This window comes from Pseudophryne corroboree, chromosome 8 (assembly GCF_028390025.1).
Source record: "Pseudophryne corroboree isolate aPseCor3 chromosome 8, aPseCor3.hap2, whole genome shotgun sequence".
Classification (NCBI taxonomy): Eukaryota; Metazoa; Chordata; class Amphibia; order Anura; family Myobatrachidae; genus Pseudophryne; species Pseudophryne corroboree.
The window spans coordinates 14,790,432-14,812,456 of NC_086451.1; the positions used below are offsets into that span (position 1 = coordinate 14,790,432).

At 46.8% G+C, this 22,025-nt stretch overlaps 1 protein-coding gene across 5 annotated transcripts in view; it reads right to left on the bottom strand.

Moving 5' to 3' along the window:
- LOC134948133 (sulfotransferase 1 family member D1-like) overlaps nt 1–22,025 on the bottom strand; it is a 183,742-nt gene that overhangs the window by 160,007 nt on the left and 1,710 nt on the right. For all 5 annotated transcript variants that reach the window (XM_063935937.1, XM_063935934.1, XM_063935935.1 and 2 more), the window contains exons 3-4: nt 9,011–9,108; nt 8,104–8,230 (exon numbers count right to left, since the gene is read on the bottom strand). In XM_063935937.1, the coding sequence (XP_063792007.1) occupies nt 8,104–8,230; nt 9,011–9,108 (225 nt within the window). The remainder of the gene's footprint in view (nt 1–8,103; nt 8,231–9,010; nt 9,109–22,025) is intronic.

Below are 22,025 nucleotides of genomic sequence, written 5' to 3' on the forward strand. Positions count from 1 at the left end.
TGACGTAGAGTGGAGTGGTGGGGAGTACTCAGTAGCTATAGGCGTGGAGTATAGGTGTGATGCAGAGTGGAGTGGTGGGGAGTACTCAGTAGCTATAGGCGTGGAGTATAGGTGTGCTGTAGAGTGGAGTGGTGGGGAGTGCTCAGTAGCTATAGGCGTGGAGTATAGGTGTGACGTAGAGTGGAGTGGTGAGGAGTACTCAGTAGCTATAGGCGTGGAGTATAGGTGTGACGTAGAGTGGAGTGGTGGGGAGTACTCAGTAGCTATAGGCGTGGAGTATTGGTGTGACTTAGAGTGGAGTGGTGGGGAGTACTCAGTAGCTATAGGCGTGGAGTATAGGTGTGACGTAGAGTGGAGTGGAGAGAGTACTCAGTAGCTATAGGCGTGGAGTGTAGGTGTGATGTAGAGTGGAGTGGTGGGAGTACTCAGTAGCTATAGGCGTGGAGTGTAGGTGTGATGTAGAGAGGAGTGGTGGGGAGTACTCAGTAGCTATAGGCTTGGAGTGTAGGTGTGACGTAGAGTGGAGTGGTGGGGAGTACTCAGTAGCTATAGGCGTGGAGTATAGGTGTGATGTAGAGTGGAGTGGTGGGGAGTACTCAGTAGCTATAGGCGTGGAGTATAGGTGTGACGTAGAGTGGAGTGGTGGGAGTACTCAGTAGCTATAGGCGTGGAGTATAGGTGTGATGTAGAGTGGAGTGGTGGGGAGTACTCAGTAGCTATAGGCGTGGAGTGTAGGTGTGACGTAGAGTGGAGTGGTGGGGAGTACTCAGTAGCTATAGGCGTGGAGTATAGGTGTGATGTAGAGTGGAGTGGTGGGGAGTACTCAGTAGCTATAGGCGTGGAGTATAGGTGTGATGTAGAGTGGAGTGGTGGGGAGTACTCAGTAGCTATAGGCGTCGAGTATAGGTGTGATGTAGAGTGGAGTGGTGGGGAGTACTCAGTAGCTATAGGCGTGGAGTATAGGTGTGATGTAGAGTGGAGTGGTGGGGAGTACTCAGTAGCTATAGGCGTGGAGTATAGGTGTGACGTAGAGTGGAGTGGTGGGGAGTACTCAGTAGCTATAGGTGTGGAGTATAGGTGTGACGTACAAGTGTGATTCCCTTTGCTGTCATGTGTGACATATCTGTGACTTGAGCGTGTATTTTGTGCAGGTAAGCCCCTAGCTGGTGATGTGAGATGGTGATTCAGCTGCCGTGGGCGGGAGCTGCGGGTCAGTAGCACTGTATATGGTATGTTCCGCCTGACAGGTCTCATACCTTCACTGTGTCTGTCTGCGGCAGGTGGTCTTATTGTGGCGCTCGGCCAGTGTTCTGGCTGTGGTCTGCCAGGCACCACACTTACCCTGGATCGGAGCAACGGGCGGACCTAGGCTGCAGACGGAGGGAGCTCCGGCGCAGCCGAAAAGGTGAAATATATGTTAGAGGCGGTCCGCAGCACATATCCCGTTCCTTTGGAGGCCAGCATGGCACCAGCCTGTGTTGCAGCGGCAGGAGCTAGCCCTGGGGTGTGGGGGTCAACAGGCAGGCAAGTTATGCATCCGGGAGAGGTGCGGTGGCCGGCAACCTGCAGCCTGCAGGTACCCTCAGTATTTTCTGTCGCCCAGCATGGCACCACTCTTTGTTGCTGTGGTAGGGGTTTGGCCAGGGGTGTGGGGGTCAACAGGCAGCCAAGTTATGTAGCCGGGAGAGGAGCGCCGGGCGGCAACCTGCTGCCTGCAAGTACCCTCAGTATCCGTGGTGTTACCCCCCCTGCAGATGCTGTCAGTGTCCATAGTGTACCCAGGGGCGTAGGGAGGGCGGTTCCGGTGGAACTCGAGCTCCAGGCGCCCAAGACATAGAAACATAGAAACATAGAATTTGACGGCAGATAAGAACCACTTGGCCCATCTAGTCTGCCCCTTTTTTATCCTTTAGGTAATCTCAACCCTTTTTGAACCTTAATTCTTTGTAAGGATATTAATATGCCTATCCCAAGCATGTTTACATTGCTCTACAGTCTTAGCCTCTACCACCTCTGATGGGAGGCTATTCCACTTATCCACTACCCTTTCTGTGAAGTAATTTTTCCTTAAATTTCCCCTGAACCTCCCCCCCTCCAGTCTCAGTGTATGTCCTTGAGTTCTAATACTTCTCTTCCTTTGAATAATGTTTCCCTCCTGAACTTTTGTTAAAACCTTTGGTATATTTGAAAGTTTCTATCATGTCTCCCCTTTCCCTTCAGACAGTATAGGGCGCCGCAGCTCGACTCCCCCGGAACCTCCCTCCCGCAAGCAGCTCGCGGCCGCAGCTGTCAGTCACTGAGAGCTGGAAGCCCGAGCTGCATCAAGTCTCTCCCTCCTCCCCTCCGCTCCCCGCCGGTCCGTGACTTGCATGTGACGTCACGCGTCACACACACGGACGGGCGGAGACGCGGCCAGCTGCAGTCAGGAAGCAGGAGTGGACAGGTGAGTATTTTATTTTATTTTTTTATTTTGTGTTTGCAGCGCTACCAGGGGGCACAGCTACAGGAGCATAATTTCTCTGGGCACACCTACTGGGGGCACAACTATTTCGGGCACAAGTACAGGGGGCACAACTACTCCGGGCACAGCTACAGGGGGCACATCTACAGGGGGCAAATCTACATGGGGCACAACTACTGGGGGCAAATCTACAGGGGGCAAATCTACAGGGGGCACAACTACGCTGGGCACATCTACTGGGAGCAAATCTACAGGGGGCACAACTACTGGGGGCAAATCTACAGGGGGCACAAACCAGGGTGCACAATTACTCTGGGCACAGCTACAGGAGGCACACCTACTGGGGACACACCTACTAGGGGCACAGCTACTCCGGGCACAGCTACTGGGGGCAAATCTACAGGGGGCACAACTACAGGGGGCAAATCTACAGGGGGCACAGCTACAGGGGGCACAACTACTGGGTCCATAACTACAGGGGGCATAACTGTGGCCACGCCCCTTCCCTATGAAGCCACACTCCTATTGTTTGCCGCGCGCCTTTGGCGCGCATTATGTTTAACCTGTGGGGGGGCGCCAAAGGAAACTTTCACCCTGGATGCCACAAAGTCTAGAACCCTCCTTGACAGCCACAAAAGTTGGGAGGTATGTGTGAGTATGACTCGGACTCCAGACTCCGCCCAGCGTTATACACACAGTCACTCTGCTGCTGGCACAGGAAATGGTGCAGCTCCCTGCAGATGATGTGAGTGTATGACTCTGACTCCGCCCAGCGTCATGCACACAGTCACTCTGCTGCTGGCATAGGAAATGGTGCAGCTCCCTGCAGATGATGTGAGTGTATGACTCTGACTCCAGACTCTGCCCAGCGTTATACACACAGTCACTCTGGGCTAATATATATATATATATATATATATATATATATTAGAGATGTGCACCGGACATTTTTCGGGTTTTGTGTTTTGGTTTTGGATTCGGTTCCGCGGCCGTGTTTTGGATTCGGACGCGTTTTGGCAAAACCTCCCTGAAAATTTTTTGTCGGATTCGGGTGTGTTTTGGATTCGGGTGTTTTTTTTACCAAAACCCCTCAAAAACAACTTAAATCATAGAATTTGGGGGTCATTTTGATCCCATAGTATTATTAACCTCAATAACCATAATTTCCACTCATTTCCAGTCTATTCTGAACACCTCACAATATTATTTTTAGTCCTAAAATTTGCACCGAGGTTGCTGGATGGCTAAGCTAAGCGACCCAAGTGGCCGACACAAACACCTGGCCCATCTAGGAGTGGCACTGCAGTGTCAGACAGGATGGCAGATTAAAAAAATAGTCCCCAAACAGCACATGATGCAAAGAAAAAAGAGGCGCAATGAGGTAGCTGTGTGACTAAGCTAAGCGACCCCAATGGCCGACACAAACACCTGGCCCATCTAGGAGTGGCACTGCAGTGTCAGACAGGATGGCAGATTTAAAAAATAGTCCCCAAACAGCACATGATGCAAAGAAAAAAAGAGGCGCAATGAGGTAGCTGTGTGACTAAGCTAAGCGACCCAAGTGGCCGACACAAACACCTGGCCCATCTAGGAGTGTCACTGCAGTGTCAGACAGGATGGCAGATTAAAAATATAGTCCCCAAACAGCACATGATGCAAAGAAAAAAAAAGGTGCACCAAGGTCGCTGTGTGACTAAGCTAAGCGACCCAAGTGGCCGACACAAACACCTGGCCCATCTAGGAGTGGCACTGCAGTTTTCTAGCGAGAGGATGAGTGCTTCCATCCTCATGTGAATCTGAACCACTAGCCATGAACATAGGCCAGGGCCTCAGCCGTTCCTTGCCACTCCGTGTCGTAAATGGCATATTGGCAAGTTTACGCTTCTCATCAGACGCTTTTAATTTTTATTTTTGGGTCATTTTACTGAACTTTTGTAGTATACTTGACGACACAGAGGTAGAGCAGTGGACTACTGTACCGTACTGCTATATATATACTGGTGGTCACAGCAACATTCTGCACTGTCCCCTCCTACTATATAGTACTGCGCACAACTAAAATGCAGCACAGGTATGGATGCATAGTATACTTGACGACACAGAGGTAGAGCAGTGGACTACTGTACCATACTGCTATATATATATATATATATATATATATATACTGGTGGTCACAGCAACATTCTGCACTGTCCTCCTACTATATACTGCGCACAACTAAAATGCAGCACAGGGATGGATGCATAGTATACTTGACGACACAGAGGTAGAGCAGTGGACTACTGTACCGTACTGCTATATATATACTGGTGGTCACAGCAACATTCTGCACTGTCCTCCTACTATATACTGCGCCCAACTAAAATGCAGCACAGGTATGGATGCATAGTATACTTGACGACACAGAGGTAGGTAGAGCAGTGGACTACTGTACCGTACTGCTATATTTTATATACTGGTGGTCAGCAAAATTCTGCACTGTCCTCCTACTATATATACTGCGCACAACTAAAATGCACCACAGGTATGGATGGATAGTATACTTGACGACACAGAGGTAGTGTCACACACCTGAGGCGGCGTTCGCCGCGCTTACCCCTGCGTGTCTGCTGGTCGGTGTTGTGGCCTCTGCCTTCGGTGGGCTACGGGCGCCGGCGTCTGGTTGGCACGGCTACCGGCGGTTCTCTGGGGCATGGGCGCCGCCATGACACCCGGCATCACGTGGACAGGGGGCAGGTGACGTCATCAGACTGCTCCGCCAATCCAGCGCTGGCGGGAGATTCAAAGTCAGACGCCGGACAAAGCTTCAGTGCCTGAGTATCGTCTTTCCCTGACGTAGATGCCAGTGCTCTTGTTCCCGGCAAGGATCCCTGCAGTCGTACTCCAGTGTCTCCGGTATTTCCAGCTGCCAGTTCACTGCTCCAGCTTCAGTGTATTCAGCGGCCGGTAATCTCTCTGTGCTCCAGTCATCCGTGCTCCTAGGAATCAGCGTCTCAAGTCTCCGTTCTCAAGTTCTACAATCCAACAGTGTCTAAAACCCCTGCACTTCAATTCCTCACATGATCAGCGTCTCAAGTCTCCGTTCTCAAGTTCTACAATCCAACAGCGTCTAAAACCCCTGCACTCCAATTCCTCACATCATCAGCGTCTCAGTCTCCGTTCACAAGTTCTACAAATCCACAGCGTCAGAAACCCCTGCACTTCAGATCCTCACATCATCAGCGTCTCAGTCTCCGTTCACAAGTTCTACAAATCCACAGCGTCTTAAACCCCTGCACTTCAGATCCTCACATCATCAGCGTCTCAGTCTCCGTTCACAAGTTCTACAAATCCACAGCGTCAGAAACCCCTGCACTTCAGATCCTCACATCATCAGCGTCTCAGTCACCATTCACAAGTTCTACAAATCCACAGCGTCAGAAACCCCTGCACTTCAGATCCTCACATCATCAGCGTCTCAGTCACCATTCACAAGTTCTTCAACCATCTGTGCTAATTATCTTCATTCATAAGTTCCACAAGTTATCAGTGACTTTTAAACATCACCCACAGTTTCTTTAATTTCCAGCATCCCCAATACTGCTCACTTAACCCTTCAGTGGGTCTGGACATTCCCTTCATTTATTCCTTTTTGGCATTTGACTTTAAGTTGTTTTCCTCTGCAATAAAGCTTTCATATTTCATCAAACTCCACTGTCAGCGTCCTGTATGAGGAAATCTTATATCAGGCCCTCCCTTTTCCAGCTCAGTTGTGGTTCCTCTTCCCAACCATCGGAAAAATCCCCGAGTTCACAACACCCTCAGTCTAGGCCAGTGACAGGTAGGTAGAGCAGTGGACTACTGTACCGCACTGCTATATAAACTGGTGGTCAGCAAAATTCTGCACTGTCCTCCTACAATGCAGCACAGATATGGAGCGTTTTCCAGGTAGAGAACGTAGATATTTGCAGCACACTGAGCACAGATATTTGCAGCACACTGAGCACAGATATTTGCAGAACACAGAGCACAGATATTTGCAGCACACTGAGCACATATATGGAGCGTTTTCCAGGTAGAGAACGTAGATATTTGCAGCACACTGAGCACAGATATTTGCAGCACACTGAGCACAGATATTTGCAGAACACAGAGCACAGATATTTGCAGCACACTGTAGAAAGAAAGAACTGAGAGGACGCAGACACGTCCTCTCGTTATCATCTCCAAAGCACGAGTGAAAATGGCGGCGACGCGCGGCTCCTTATATAGAATACGAATCTCGCGAGAATCCGACAGCGGGATGATGACGTTCGGGCGCGCTCGGGTTAACCGAGCAAGGCGGGAAGATCCGAGGCTGCCTCGGACCCGTGTAAAATGGGTGAAGTTCGGGGGGGTTCGGATCCCGAGGAACCGAACCCGCTCATTTCTAATATATATATATATATATGCAGAGGCTAGCTGGGCAGGGGGGCATCTGCCCTACGGGCCAGTGCAATATATACACATATGAAACATCACAGGGACTTGCTATAGTATCCCGGCGGCAAACCCCCCGAGGACTAATTAAGCAATTGGAAGTTTCCAGTTCGCTTAATTAGTCAGTACTCACCTTCCAAAGTGGGGTCTTCCATCGTGTGCTTTTACTTCTCTTACGTAAACTATCCTCTATTCCAAACTCCCTTCGACGGCACCAAATCCCTCGGTTTTCTGCCACCCTTATACTTATTTCATTGTCGTCTGCTGATGCAGCAATGTTTATGTACCCTGTACTTGTCCTATATTGTCTTGAACTGTAAGTCACTGTTTTCTTGTTTTGCTTACTTATGTACTCTGTAACTGGGCGCTGCGGATCCCTTGTGGCACCAAATAAATAAAGGATCATAATAAAATAATAATATGTAATATCCTTTTGTAACTAAAGCCTTGAAGATATTTTTTGGGTTAAATACATTTAATCTAGTGTATTCCCCATGATTCTTATTGAACCTGCGAGGCGAAATGCTACATACAGTACTTATGCGTAATTAAGTGTGAAGTACTAATATTGGTGCAGAGAATGCAATGAATCCATTGTTTTCCTTTGTGGCGGCAGAGACCTTGGGTGTTTATCAGTGAGTGACCGAAGTGCGCACCATCACAACCCAGCTGTCCTAGATTGCGGTATCTTAGAGCAGGCTGGAATCGTGACACTATATATTACTCTTTAGGATGCACCAAGCACAACCGCAGTGCCTGGAGATGCTGGAAGTGGGCGTTTCAGTCCTTGCACAGTCACGCACATGGCTGCACACTAGGGAAGGGCTTGTAGTGGTATTAGCATGAAGTCGCAGATGTGCCACCAGCATAAGACGCACACACAAACGGAGCTGCCTCTGACTCGGAATGAGGCCCGCAGTGTATCCGTAGCAGAGTTCCTTTGCACATTGCACAGCTGCCTGCAGTGAGTGCTCGCTAGCAAATGATCGAACAGTTTGCATGCGATGACGGCAGGAGTCCAGACATTCACAGGCATGCTGCGATGGTTGCAGAATACCCCACTACTAGATGGTCCTAGTCCTTTCAGGTGTTTCCAGCCTGACTGAAAGCACCATTACACTCGGCATGATATCACGAAGAGGCAGAGCCCTCTACAATCCCGCTGCCCCAGTCCCTCCACTCACCATCTCCCTTCATAAACCGTTCCAGGAAGTTCTCCCAGGACACCGGGTCAGGGTGCATCTGCACAGCTTGGTCAAAGTAATAGAAGGAATTCACAGTGTCTCTGGCGTTTCTTGCCACATATATCACCTGGAGAGGACAACACTGACATATTATCACATCCATCACATTTCTGACCACCAGTGTCAGACATAAGGGAACATAAAGGGCCCAACAGGCCAGTTCAGTGGTAGGGGCCCATGCTTAAGGGGTGTGGCCAGCCACCAAAGGGGGGCAGTGCTTGGCTCAGCATTAGAGAATGCACACTCTGGGCCCTATTATAAATATTCATCGTAAATACTGCTGGTGCATGCATGATAATGTAACACACTGATAGCAACAATGCACTGCAGTGAATACACCATAGTCCTGGTAATGCAGTATAATGTAACAAATGCATAAATATTCCGCAGATGATGGTGATAATGTCCACATATACCACATTGTTACACTATGCATGTGATAGGGGATCCTGGCACACCACAGCCAGTGTCTAATACTCAATGAGAACTGCATTAGGTCTAGTGAAGGTGAAATATCTGCCATTGTAGAAACACCATCAACTACAACTGTAAGCTCTTACCACTGGGATGACTTATTAGCAGGTTAGGGAATGAATGCAGAGTTACGTCATTCCAATCACTGGCAGGAACTGGGTTCATTATGCTAAAACCCACAGGAACCAAGAGGAGGGGACAGCGGTGTGTCGTGACCACCCACTGTGATTGGGAGGAGGGCGAATCTTGGTGTAACTTCCATAGAAGAGAACCAAACACTCAATGTCCCTAGAGGAGGGGGTGGGCCCTTAAACAGTGGCACCCACCGAGGATTTTCCCTGTACCCCTGAGGGCCAATTGACCATGCCCGTACCTTGCAGTTGTGCTCCCAGAAAGATGGGGGAACCAGCTGGATGGGTAGGTGAGTCTTCAGCACCCGGGGTGAGGGCATCGCATTCACCTCTTCTACACCTGCAATGATCAGACCAGAGGGACAACATTCAGCCACCAGAACCCTCACAGGGGAGACACTGCTGTCCCCGAGCCTATAGGGCGGTAACACCTCTGCCGACCTGGTACAGCCGACTGCACTATACACACATTACGTCTGTAATCTGCAGGCTCTACATCCTACATACATGCTACATTCACTTCCTAACTGATGAACATTTACATCCTCTTATTCTCTGGATCCAGGGTTCTCTGTGCTGCCCGGCCCCATAGCAGTTACCATAGTGACCCCAGTAGTATGCTCAGTGCTTGGACATTTGGAGGGGATCCCTATTTAGGGGTTTATTTACTAAGCCTTGGTTGGAGATAAAGGTGGTCATTCCAAGTTGTTCGCTCGCTAGCAGTTTTTAGCAGCCGTGCAAACGCTATACCGCCATCCAATGGGAGTGTATGTTAGCTTAGCAGAAGTGCGAACGAAAGAATCGCAGATCGGCTACAAATTTACTTTGTGCAGTTTCAGAGTAGCTCAAAACCTACTCAGCGCTTGCGATCACTTCAGACTGTTCAGTTCCTGTTTTGACGTCACAAACACGCCCTGCGTTCGGCCAGCCACGCCTGCATTTTTCCTGGCACGCCTGCGTTTTTTCGAACACTCCCTGAAAGCGGTCAGTTGACACCCAGAAACGCCCACTTCCTGTCAATCACTCTGCGGTCAGCAGTGCGACTGAAAAGCATCGCTACACCTTTTGTGAAACTACATCTTTCTTTGAACTTATATGTCGCACGTGCGCTTTGAGCCGCATGCGCAGAGGTGCCGTGTTTTTGCCTCATCGCTGCACAGTGAACGAAAGCAGCTAGCGATCAACTCGGAATGACCACCAAAGTGGACGGAGATAAAGTACCAGCCAATCAGCTCCAAACTGTCATGTCACAGGCTGGGTTTGAAAAATGACAGTTAGAAGCTGGTTGGCTGGTACCTTATCTCCGTCCGACAGGGATATTCAATTTGGCCCGAAGAGACATCGGGAGTAAAAAACCCCGATGTTTCTTCGGGTGCTGTGGTCGGGCTATTTAATTAGCTCGGCCGGTAACAAGTCCTTTTACACCCGTAAACACACAGGTTCAGTGAAACCTGTGTGTTTTCGGGTGAAATAGCCCCGTTTTCGGATGAAAACGGGGATGCTATTGGGCATTTTGCTTTGCCTGCTGGAGGCAGGTGAAGCAAAACCCCCGATAAGCCGCGGCACAAGCCGGCTTATCGTGGCCAATTAAATAGCCCCCGGCGGCGAGACTTATCACCCACCAGCTTCGGCCCAAATTGAATATCCCTGCAAGGCTTAGTAAATAGCTTCTAAATCCTTATGTCTCAGAGCTATATGATTGCAATAAATATCCGGCCGGACGATGCAGCTAGATGTGGTGTTTTGGGAATACATTGGTGTTTTGGGAATATGCTGGAGAGGGCTACACAGGTCACCCGTCCTGAATCCCTAGAACACTATAGTTATATTTAGAATTTGTGAGTGCAAAGTTTGGGAGCAGCTTATAGAACCCCAATGCTTAACAGTTCTTCACTATATATGTCCTGTTTTGTTTTTCCTCCACCTACTGTATATGTCTTATTTGTCATGAGGTCTATTATCATGTTAAAAATGTTACCGGTGATAATTAATGCTGCTTTCACATCGCAAACCCTGCTTTTAAAATGTTTCTTAAAACGGGTCTTAAAACGGGTCTGAGCAGTTAAACCCCCTTCACATCGCATGTTGTAACCGGTATATTACCGTTTCATTACCGTTTTGGTACCTTTCACACTGAACCCGTTTCACCCATAGAAAACAGTGGTTGTAATTTTAAATGGACTTTTTTGGCCCACACATATGACTTTTTACACAATAAATGTATTAATAATTTGGGTAGTCGTACGCTGGAACCCAGCAGCTTCAAGCATCTTTACCATGTTTTTGTAGATTAATGCATCCAGTGATTTGTCTAGCAATTTCTTCATCCCCTCTGATCCTAAGCAGCTCCCTAACCTCCTCATCACTCCAATTTGCCATTTTACGCTCTCATGTGTTTCCTCCAGTTTATTTCCGGCTTCTGCCTGGTGACATCACGCATGGAGAAAGCCTATCACCTTCTGTGGCTTGGAAATAACGTTTCTGAGCCTTTCACATTGCACAATGAAACGGGTCTGAACCGCGTAGGACCCTGCTTTTACCCGTTTTAAAATACCGGTATTCTGTAACCGATAAATTCAATGTGGCGCTTTCAGACCGCAGCTAGACCCGTTTTGGAAGGCTTAAAAAACGGCAATTTACTGGGTTATAGCTGCGGTGTGAAAGGGGTATAAGTTTTGAACTTGCTGGGGGTTTATTGAGCATTTCAGAAGCATCCATCATGTCTCATTACCTAAAGCAGGCATGTCCAAAGGTCCAGCTGTTGTGAAACTACATATCCCAGCATGCCCTGACACAGTTTTGCTGTCAGAGAATGCTAAAGCTGTGTCAGGGCATGCTAGGATATGTAGTTTCACAACAGCTGGAGGGCCGCAGTTTGGACATGCCTGAGCTAAAGTATAACTACTGCGGAGTCCGTTTCCTGGGACTGTGATACTTCCCCCTTTAGCTGTTAGCTAATTAAAAAAAGTAAAATGGGATTCAGATTGTATAAAGCTAAACTACCTTTGTGCAAAGCCGTCTCAGGACCTGCCAACCAGCTGGGAGTTAATGTTTAACATCGATAACCGCCTGCTGCAGGATATTTGCCTTAAGTTACACAAACTCAACTTTTGGCAGAAATATTGGGACCTTCCCAACCCTGGGGCAGAAGCCCCATACACCCCTGAGAAAGGGACAGTCTAATGTATATATCTCTGATTTCCGGTTTTCTAAGTATATAACAGCTACATAATGGGGGTCAAGTGCAATCAGGGAGATTTGTAGACTCTTCAGGGAGTCAGGGAGATTTCTACTATTTCAAGGAGTCTCCCTGACATTCTGGGAGGGGTGACAAGTATGATGGTAACGTGGCCGCAATGCAATCACCTTACTTCTTAGTGGTCGCCGAGATGGGCTACCGGATCCCCTGTCCCGGCGACTCACCAGTGGTAGATCTAGGAAAATAAAGATTCCTTATTGCCGCAAATATAGGGAGTTCAAAAAGTCCCTCTACAATGTCCAAGTAGACAGTCGACATGCATTAGGTCAGGCATGTCCAAACTGTGGCCCTCCAGCTGTTGTGAAACTACATATCCCAGCATGCCCTGACACAGTTTTGCTGTCAGAGAATGCTAAAGCTGTGTCAGGGCATGCTGGGATGTGTAGATTCTCAACAACTGGAGGGCCGCAGTTTGGACATGCTTGTATTAGGTTAACATTGACAAAAAATCAACTTATGAACGGTCGACGCTGGAAAAGGTCGATATTAAAAAATTGGTAGACAGGGTCAAAAGGTCAACATTGCAATGGTCGACATACTTTTTTATTTATTTTTATTTTTTCATTTTTGGGGGTAGTGTGGATAGTTTTTCCATCTGAGACCACCATTTGTAGAAACACTTCAGGCGCGATGTCTTGGTCCACTCCACTCGGCACAAGGTTACTACAGGTTATGGTTTGTGGCATGGATTGTCAAGTATGGAAAAAGTCCACAACCATGAAAAAAGCAAAAAAAAAATGTGTTGACCATATGTGTGTCGACCATTGCTAGGTCGACCATTTGTACATGTTGACCTTTTCCAGTGTTGACCTTTCATGGGTCAACTGCGTTGTCTCTGGGTGCAGATATCCTCTGCAGCCACGAGAGGCCAGAGAGAGAACACTTGGGGACAGTCCATTTAGGAGCAAGTTGGTGCTTGTTTGTTTGTGCGAGCAGTTTTTGTTGCGAACTCGCCCAGCGATTTGCTTTTGCAAGCCAACGCTAAACTCGCATAGCTTTTTCGGATGTAATTCACATTTTTCCGTGTGCACCTTCGTGTTGGTGTAAAAACGTAGAGAAAATCTTTAGTTTAAGGTGAAACTGCTTGGACCACCCCCTCCCCACTGTCTAACTGAGCATTTTGAGGGCTACGAAAAGGAAATTTTTCAAATTATTCCACAATCAACTTTTTCATTAGATTATGCCCCCAAAAATTTCGTGAAAGTATTTATTTCAACAAGATATAATTGCTTTTGATCTTTTTTATTTTTTTTAAATTTAAAGTTTCCTCAAATTACCCAAAAGCACTTTTTTCCTACTTTTATTTTTGCATGTTTTGTTTAATTCCTTTGCAAGTAAGCTTTTAGCATTTTTTTTTTTTACTTAAACAAAATCCAAAACCCAGCCATCTGACCCCTTTTAAAGGCTCCCAGTACTTACCTTATGCCCCCCAGCAGCCCTGTAATTCTGCTAATGAAGTTGTCACTTTTTTCCCATTACATTACTCTTTAGCTTAAGGTCCTGCTGGGGTGCTGCCAAGGGTGCATGAGAGCAAGGACAGCACTGAGCGGTCACTGCACCAAATCCCTATGAAATATTTGGAGAGAGATCTATCCTAGTTTTTTTAATGTGTGTCTATGTGTGCGTGGAGCGGGGGGGGGGGGGGTCCAGTTGCCAAGAACACCCCCCCCCTCCTCTATGATTACTAGAGCTGCCGCCACATCATGCAGTGTAAGGGATAGAGCAGAGCTGCTGCACATGCCCAGTGGTAGCAGCTTCTTCTACTAAATTTACTGTGTGTGTGTATCTGAGTCCTCAATCAGTGCACTGGACCAGAGAGTAGCTACCAGGAAGAAGAGACAGGAGCCTTACCATGAGGTGGGAGAATGTGTGCTTAGAAAGTACAGTACTGCTTCTATTATATTTGTGTATTTATTTATTATAGTATGTTTAACATTTTCCTGACCACTTTTTTTATTTATAATATCTAAATGTTTGATACAGCCTATACTATAGACCATCTATAGTGTTAAATATTAATACTGTATTCAATACAGTATCCAGTGTATAAAAAGACCATTGTTTGCATTAATGTCCAGAGTCATTGTGGCACTATTCTATGCTCTTGCTCCAATGTTCCGCAGAGTGGGAGATTGTGGATTGCATTTGGAAACCCTCCTCTAGAAACCCTGCGTTTGCCACTGGGTGATGTTACCACCGGTGAGGAGGAACCAGGACAGGTGACACTATTCACTAACATGTGCAATTATTGAGGCGTTGGCGGAAGCATGGAGATTATCTCAGGGGCACAGATCGATCACAGCCGGTAATAAGAGACGTGTCTGGTACACTGAGCGCCTACAAACATGTGTAGTAGTTATAGTATCTTAGTGAGTATTTATTTTCATCCTATACATGTAAGCTGTGCTACATTCTGTAATTCCACACACACACATGCACACACACACACGACCGCTTCTAGACAATTTGGTTCCCAGTGCAAACAGCAAACCCCTCCCCACCATGCACATTGTGAAAATCAAACATTTACATGCACCGAGGCTCAAAAAAAGGGTGTGGCCCCACTGCAAGGGGCATGGTCTTGCAGGAAAAGACTGCCTTACACCCAGTTTTGCACCCTGCACCCCCAAGACATTGGCCACCACAGAAAAAATAAAATTCCCTTCTCATGCCCCTTACATTATTTGGCATTTTTTCTCCTTATAGTAATGTCCATTACACATTATACAAAACACCAGTAATGTCCCTTACACATTATGCCACACACAGATTATGCACCACACCAGTAATGCCCCTTACACATTACGCACCACACCAGTAATGTCCCTTACACATTACACACCACACCCTAATGCCCCTTACACATTACGCACCACACCCTAATGCCCCTTACACATTACGCACCACACCCTAATGCCCCTTACACATTACGCACCACACCCTAATGCCACTTACACATTACGCACCACACCAGTAATGCCCCTTACACATTACGCACCACACCCTAATGCACAATACGCACCACACCCTAATGCCCCTTACACATTACGCACCACACAAGTAATGTCCCTTGCACATTATGCACCACACCAGTAATGCCCCTTACACATTATGCACCACACCCTAATGCACATTACGCACCACACCCTAATGCCCCTTACACATTATGCACCACACAAGTAATGTCCCTTACACATTATGCACCACACCAGTAATGCCCCTTACAAATTACGCACCACACCCTAATGCCCCTTACACATTACGCACCACACCCTAATGCCACTTACACATTACGCACCACACCAGTAATGCACAATACGCACCACACCCTAATGCCCCTTACACATTACGCACCACACCCTAATGCCCCTTACACATTACGCACCACACCCTAATGCCCCTTACACATTACGCACCACACTCTAATGCCACTTACACATTACGCACCCCACCCTAATGCCCCTTACACATTACGCACCACACCCTAATGCCACTTACACATTACGCACCACACCCTAATGCCCCTTACACATTACGCACCACACCCTAATGCCCCTTACACATTACGCACCACACCCTAATGCCCCTTACACATTACGCACCACACCCTAATGCCACTTACACATTACGCACCACACCAGTAATGCCCCTTACACATTACGCACCACACCCTAATGCACAATACGCACCACACCCTAATGCCCCTTACACATTACGCACCACACAAGTAATGCCCCTTACACATTATGCACCACACCGTAATACCCCTTACACATTACTCACCACACCGTAATGCCCCTTACACATTACCCACCACACCCTAATGCCCCTTACACATTACGCACCACACCCTAATGCCCCTTACACATTACGCACCACACCGTAATGCCCCTTACACATTACGCACCACACCCTAATGCCCCTTACACATTACGCACCACACCCTAATGCCCCTTACACACCACACCGTAATGTCCCTTACACATTACACACCACACCAGTAATGCCCCTTACACATTACGCACCACACCCTAATGCACAATACGCACCACACCCTAATGCCCCTTACACATTACGCACCACACCAGTAATGTCCCTTACACATTATGCACCACACCAGTAATGCCCCTTACACATTACGCACCACATCCTAATGCACAATACGCACCACACCCTAATGCCCCTTACACATTACGCACCACACAAGTAATGTCCCTTACACATTATGCACCACACCAGTAATGCCCCTTACACATTATGCACCACACCCTAATGCACATTACGCACCACACCCTAATGCCCCTTACACATTATGCACCACACAAGTAATGTATCTTACACATTATGCACCACACCAGTAATGCCCCTTACAAATTACGCACCACACCCTAATGCACATTACGCACCACACCCTAATGCCCCTTACACATTATGCACCACACCGTAATACCCCTTACACATTACTCACCACACCGTAATGCCCCTTACACATTACCCACCACACCCTAATGCCCCTTACACATTACGCACCACAGCCTAATACCCCTTACACATTACTCACCACACCGTAATGCCCCTTACACATTACACACCACACCCTAATGCCCCTTGCACATTACGCACCACAGCATAATGCACATTACGCACCACACCCTAATGCCCCTTACACATTACGCACCACACCGTAATGCCCCTTACACATTACGCACCACACCCTAATGCCCCTTACACATTACGCACCACACCCTTATGCCCCTTACACACCACACCGTAATGTCCCTTACACATTACACACCACACCAGTAATGCCCCTTACACATTACGCACCACACCCTAATGCACAATACACACCACACCCTAATGCCCCTTACACATTACGCACCACACCAGTAATGTCCCTTACACATTATGCACCACACCAGTAATGCCCCTTACACATTACGCACCACACCAGTAATGTCCCTTACACATTATGCACCACACCAGTAATGCCCCTTACACATTACGCACCACACCAGTAATGTCCCTTACACATTATGCACCACACCAGTAATGCCCCTTACACATTACGCACCACACCAGTAATGTCCCTTACACATTATGCACCACACCAGTAATGCCCCTTACACATTACGCACCACACCAGTAATGTCCCTTACACATTATGCACCACACCAGTAATGCCCCTTACACATTACGCACCACATCCTAATGCACATTACGCACCACACCCTAATGCCCCTTACACATTATGCACCACACCGTAATACCCCTTACACATTACTCACCACACCGTAATGCCCCTTACACATTACCCACCACACCCTAATGCCCCTTACACATTACGCACCACAGCCTAATACCCCTTACACATTACTCACCACACCGTAATGCCCCTTACACATTACACACCACACCCTAATGCCCCTTGCACATTACGCACCACAGCCTAATGCACATTACGCACCACACCCTAATGCCCCTTACACATTACGCACCACACCGTAATGCCCCTTACACATTACGCACCACACCCTAATGCCCCTTACACATTACGCACCACACCCTAATGCCCCTTACACACCACACCGTAATGTCCCTTACACATTACACACCACACCAGTAATGCCCCTTACACATTACGCACCACACCCTAATGCACAATACGCACCACACCCTAATGCCCCTTACACATTACGCACCACACCAGTAATGTCCCTTACACATTATGCACCACACCAGTAATGCCCCTTACACATTACGCACCACATCCTAATGCACAATACGCACCACACCCTAATGCCCCTTACACATTACGCACCACACAAGTAATGTCCCTTACACATTATGCACCACACCAGTAATGCCCCTTACACATTATGCACCACACCCTAATGCACATTACGCACCACACCCTAATGCCCCTTACACATTATGCACCACACAAGTAATGTATCTTACACATTATGCACCACACCAGTAATGCCCCTTACAAATTACGCACCACACCCTAATGCACATTACGCACCACACCCTAATGCCCCTTACACATTATGCACCACACCGTAATACCCCTTACACATTACTCACCACACCGTAATGCCCCTTACACATTACCCACCACACCCTAATGCCCCTTACACATTACGCACCACAGCCTAATACCCCTTACACATTACTCACCACACCGTAATGCCCCTTACACATTACACACCACACCCTAATGCCCCTTGCACATTACGCACCACAGCATAATGCACATTACGCACCACACCCTAATGCCCCTTACACATTACGCACCACACCGTAATGCCCCTTACACATTACGCACCACACCCTAATGCCCCTTACACATTACGCACCACACCCTAATGCCCCTTACACACCACACCGTAATGTCCCTTACACATTACACACCACACCAGTAATGCCCCTTACACATTACGCACCACACCCTAATGCACAATACACACCACACCCTAATGCCCCTTACACATTACGCACCACACCAGTAATGTCCCTTACACATTATGCACCACACCAGTAATGCCCCTTACACATTACGCACCACATCCTAATGCACATTACGCACCACACCCTAATGCCCCTTACACATTATGCACCACACCGTAATGCCCCTTACACATTACGCACCACACCATAATGCCCCTTACACACCACACCCTAATGCCCCTTACACATTACACACCACACCCTAATGCCCCTTACACATTACGCACCACACCCTAATGCCCCTTACACATTACACACCACACCGTAATGCCTTACACATTACGCACCACACCGTAATGCCCCTTAGACATTACGCACCACACCCTAATGCCCCTTACACACCACACTGTAATGCCCCTTACACATTACACACAACACCGTAATGCCCCTTACACATTACACACAACACCGTAATGCCCCTTACACACCACACCGTAATGGTCCTTACGCATTATGCACCACACCGTAATGCCCCTTACACATTATACACCACACCATAATGGTCGTTACACAATATCCCATGTACCATAATGCCCGTTATGACATTAAGTGCCCCTTATACCATATTGTGCCCTACACAATAGTACCCCTGACATTTTATGCGTGCGTGTTGGTGTATATAATTTAGGAGATATCTTGTCACAGTGACTATTGTATCTCATCCAGTACAATTGATCTGTGTTACATATTGCACAATGGTCCTACATTATACTGGAAAGATTAACCACTTAACGGATGATTTTTTTTCCCCAAAACATTGGCCCTCATTCCGAGTTGTTCGCTCGGTATTTTTCATCGCATCGCAGTGAGAATTCTCTTAGTGCGCATGCGTAATGTTCGCACTGCGCATGCGCCAAGTAACTTTACTATGAAGAAAGTAATTTTACTCACGGCTTTTTCATCGCTCCGGCGATCGCATTGTGATTGACAGGAAATGGGTGTTACTGGGCGGATGTATGGCGTTTTATGGGCGTGTGGCTGAAAACGCTACCGTTTCCGGAAAAAACGCAGGCGTGTCTGGAGAAACGGTGGGAGTGCTTGGCCGAACGCTGGGTGTGTTTCTGACGTCAGCCGGGACCGAAAAGCACTGAACTGATCGCACAGGCAGAGTAAGTCTGGAGTTACTCAGAAACTGCTAACTCGTTTTTGATCGCAAAAATGCGCATACATCGGTCGCACATTTAAGAAGTTTAGATTCACTCCCAGTAGGCGGCGGCTTAGCGTGTGTAACTCTGCTGAAATCGCCTTGCGAGCGAACAACTCGGAATGAGGGCCATTGCTCAGATATTTACTTTTTTTAATGAGTGAATTAGGTGTAGAACATGAATTTAACCCTATCCAAAATGATTTTAGTAAAAAAATATATATATTCAAAATATTTTTTTATTGGAACATCGGTAACATTGCGACCATCGCAACATTAGTTTTTAGAGCCGGCACAGCTGCCAAGTACACAAGGGGTGCTTGGGGGCGATGATTTACACTTACCGGCAGCTGTTATTGTCTGCAGCCACTGGGGGTGGGGGATCCTGACAAGCTGACCAATCAGCAATGATCGGCAGCACGGCAACACTGAGGGGAGGGTGCGGGGAGGAAGAGGGACCCAGCAGCAGCGGAGGGAAGTTTCCCTTCCCTGCTGCTGCAAACACTGTATATCTGACTGGCAGCTTCCTGTGCCACCAGGTCAGACAAGACGCTTGCTGGTGTCAGCGGCAAACGCATGGGGGGGTTTCCAGAACTGGGTGGAGCCAAGTACAGGGGTGGGGACTGAGGTGACCCAGTATATACTGGGTCCGTAAAACTAGTGTGTCTGTGTATATATATATATATATATATATATATACACACACACACCGTATATACACCTATGTATATATTTATATACATATACACATAGCATATTAAACATGCATATATATATATATATATATATATATATATATATATACACATACACATACAGTACACGTATATATATATATACGCATGTATATATATCATATGTGTGTGTGTTTATATGTATGTATGTATGTATATACATATTAATATATGTATGCACAAATTGCACATGGATATATATGTACTATAATTAAAATAAAGTAAACTTTTAATATTTAATATTGATATGGGAACTACTGTATATCCCTTAATTAATGAATTATTGACAAAACATGGACACAAACACTTGCATATGCTACCTATGATACGATAGTATACCTAATCTGTATAGATAATTTTATCATTACTATTATGTTCATGGTATCTAGATCTCTATATTGTCATTACTGCTGTATACCTCATCTGAATCTCTTTATGGGTATTTAACCCATATAATACATACATATATTATCAGATATATTTGGGACCAGATACTAGTCACATTTGTGAGTGTAGCGATTGGTTTGCGGCTTTCCATGGTGACGCTAGTTTGACCTATGAGAATGGTGTCCCTCCCCTAATTGGGCTGCTTTACAATATATATGAATGGAAGTCCGGTGACGTGACATATAATCATGTTACCGGACACTGACATGTTTCTCTAGCTACAGAGACTGCCGTGGAATTACGTCCGGCCGCATGATATATGAGGGCGGTCGAGTTGATCACATGACCGGACATTACACGCCGAACGGTCCTGTTGCTTGGTTACAACTTTTGTTTTCTTGTGGGTGGACACACCACATGATACATGCAAGGTAATACTATTGGCCAGATCTCCGGTCACATGATCGAGCTTTACAGATAAATAAGATAATTAAAAGGTTATTTTTAACACTCTTCCTCAATCGTTTTATATACTTTTCTTTGTGTATATATTTTGGGACCAATAAAGACTCTAGTACTTTATATTTGAATTTATTGGATGGCTTATATTTTAATCTATTAATCAACTGACCAGGTGTAATGAGTCAGGCCACTTAGATCAGGTATAAAAAGGACTCATACCAAGCCACTACGTACTTGCTCCTAAAGAAGCTGGAACATACAAACCAGCGAAACGCGTTGAGCCGTTCAGCCTGTTTTTGTTATCCACTACCCTGCTGGCATCTATTGGTCACTCCTTTGCAAAAGATTGTACTTTCCACTGCAGCATACACCCTCCTGGATTCGTCCAAATACCTCCAAGGACACACACTGTAATCTCTCCAGCTACCTATGAGGTGGACGATATCTGCATTTGGATCACTGGTAACAACCTCATGAGTGCTAATATATCGGATATATGCAAAACAACAGATTATTGATGGTCATATCCAGTGACATTGGTCCTACTTGAGTGCTCCCTAGCCAGCAATGTGGAATTTTAATTAACAGCATTGTAGATATAGGCCTTTATGTCACATATTTTATTATCATTTTATGGTCAATCTATTATGTGTTAGTAATAAATTTGTTGATTTTATACAAGCCTTCAGAATTTTTTACTTTATTTCCTTCTAATACATGAGCAGCCAGCGCTGGTAATCCTTCTTTTTGTCAGATTA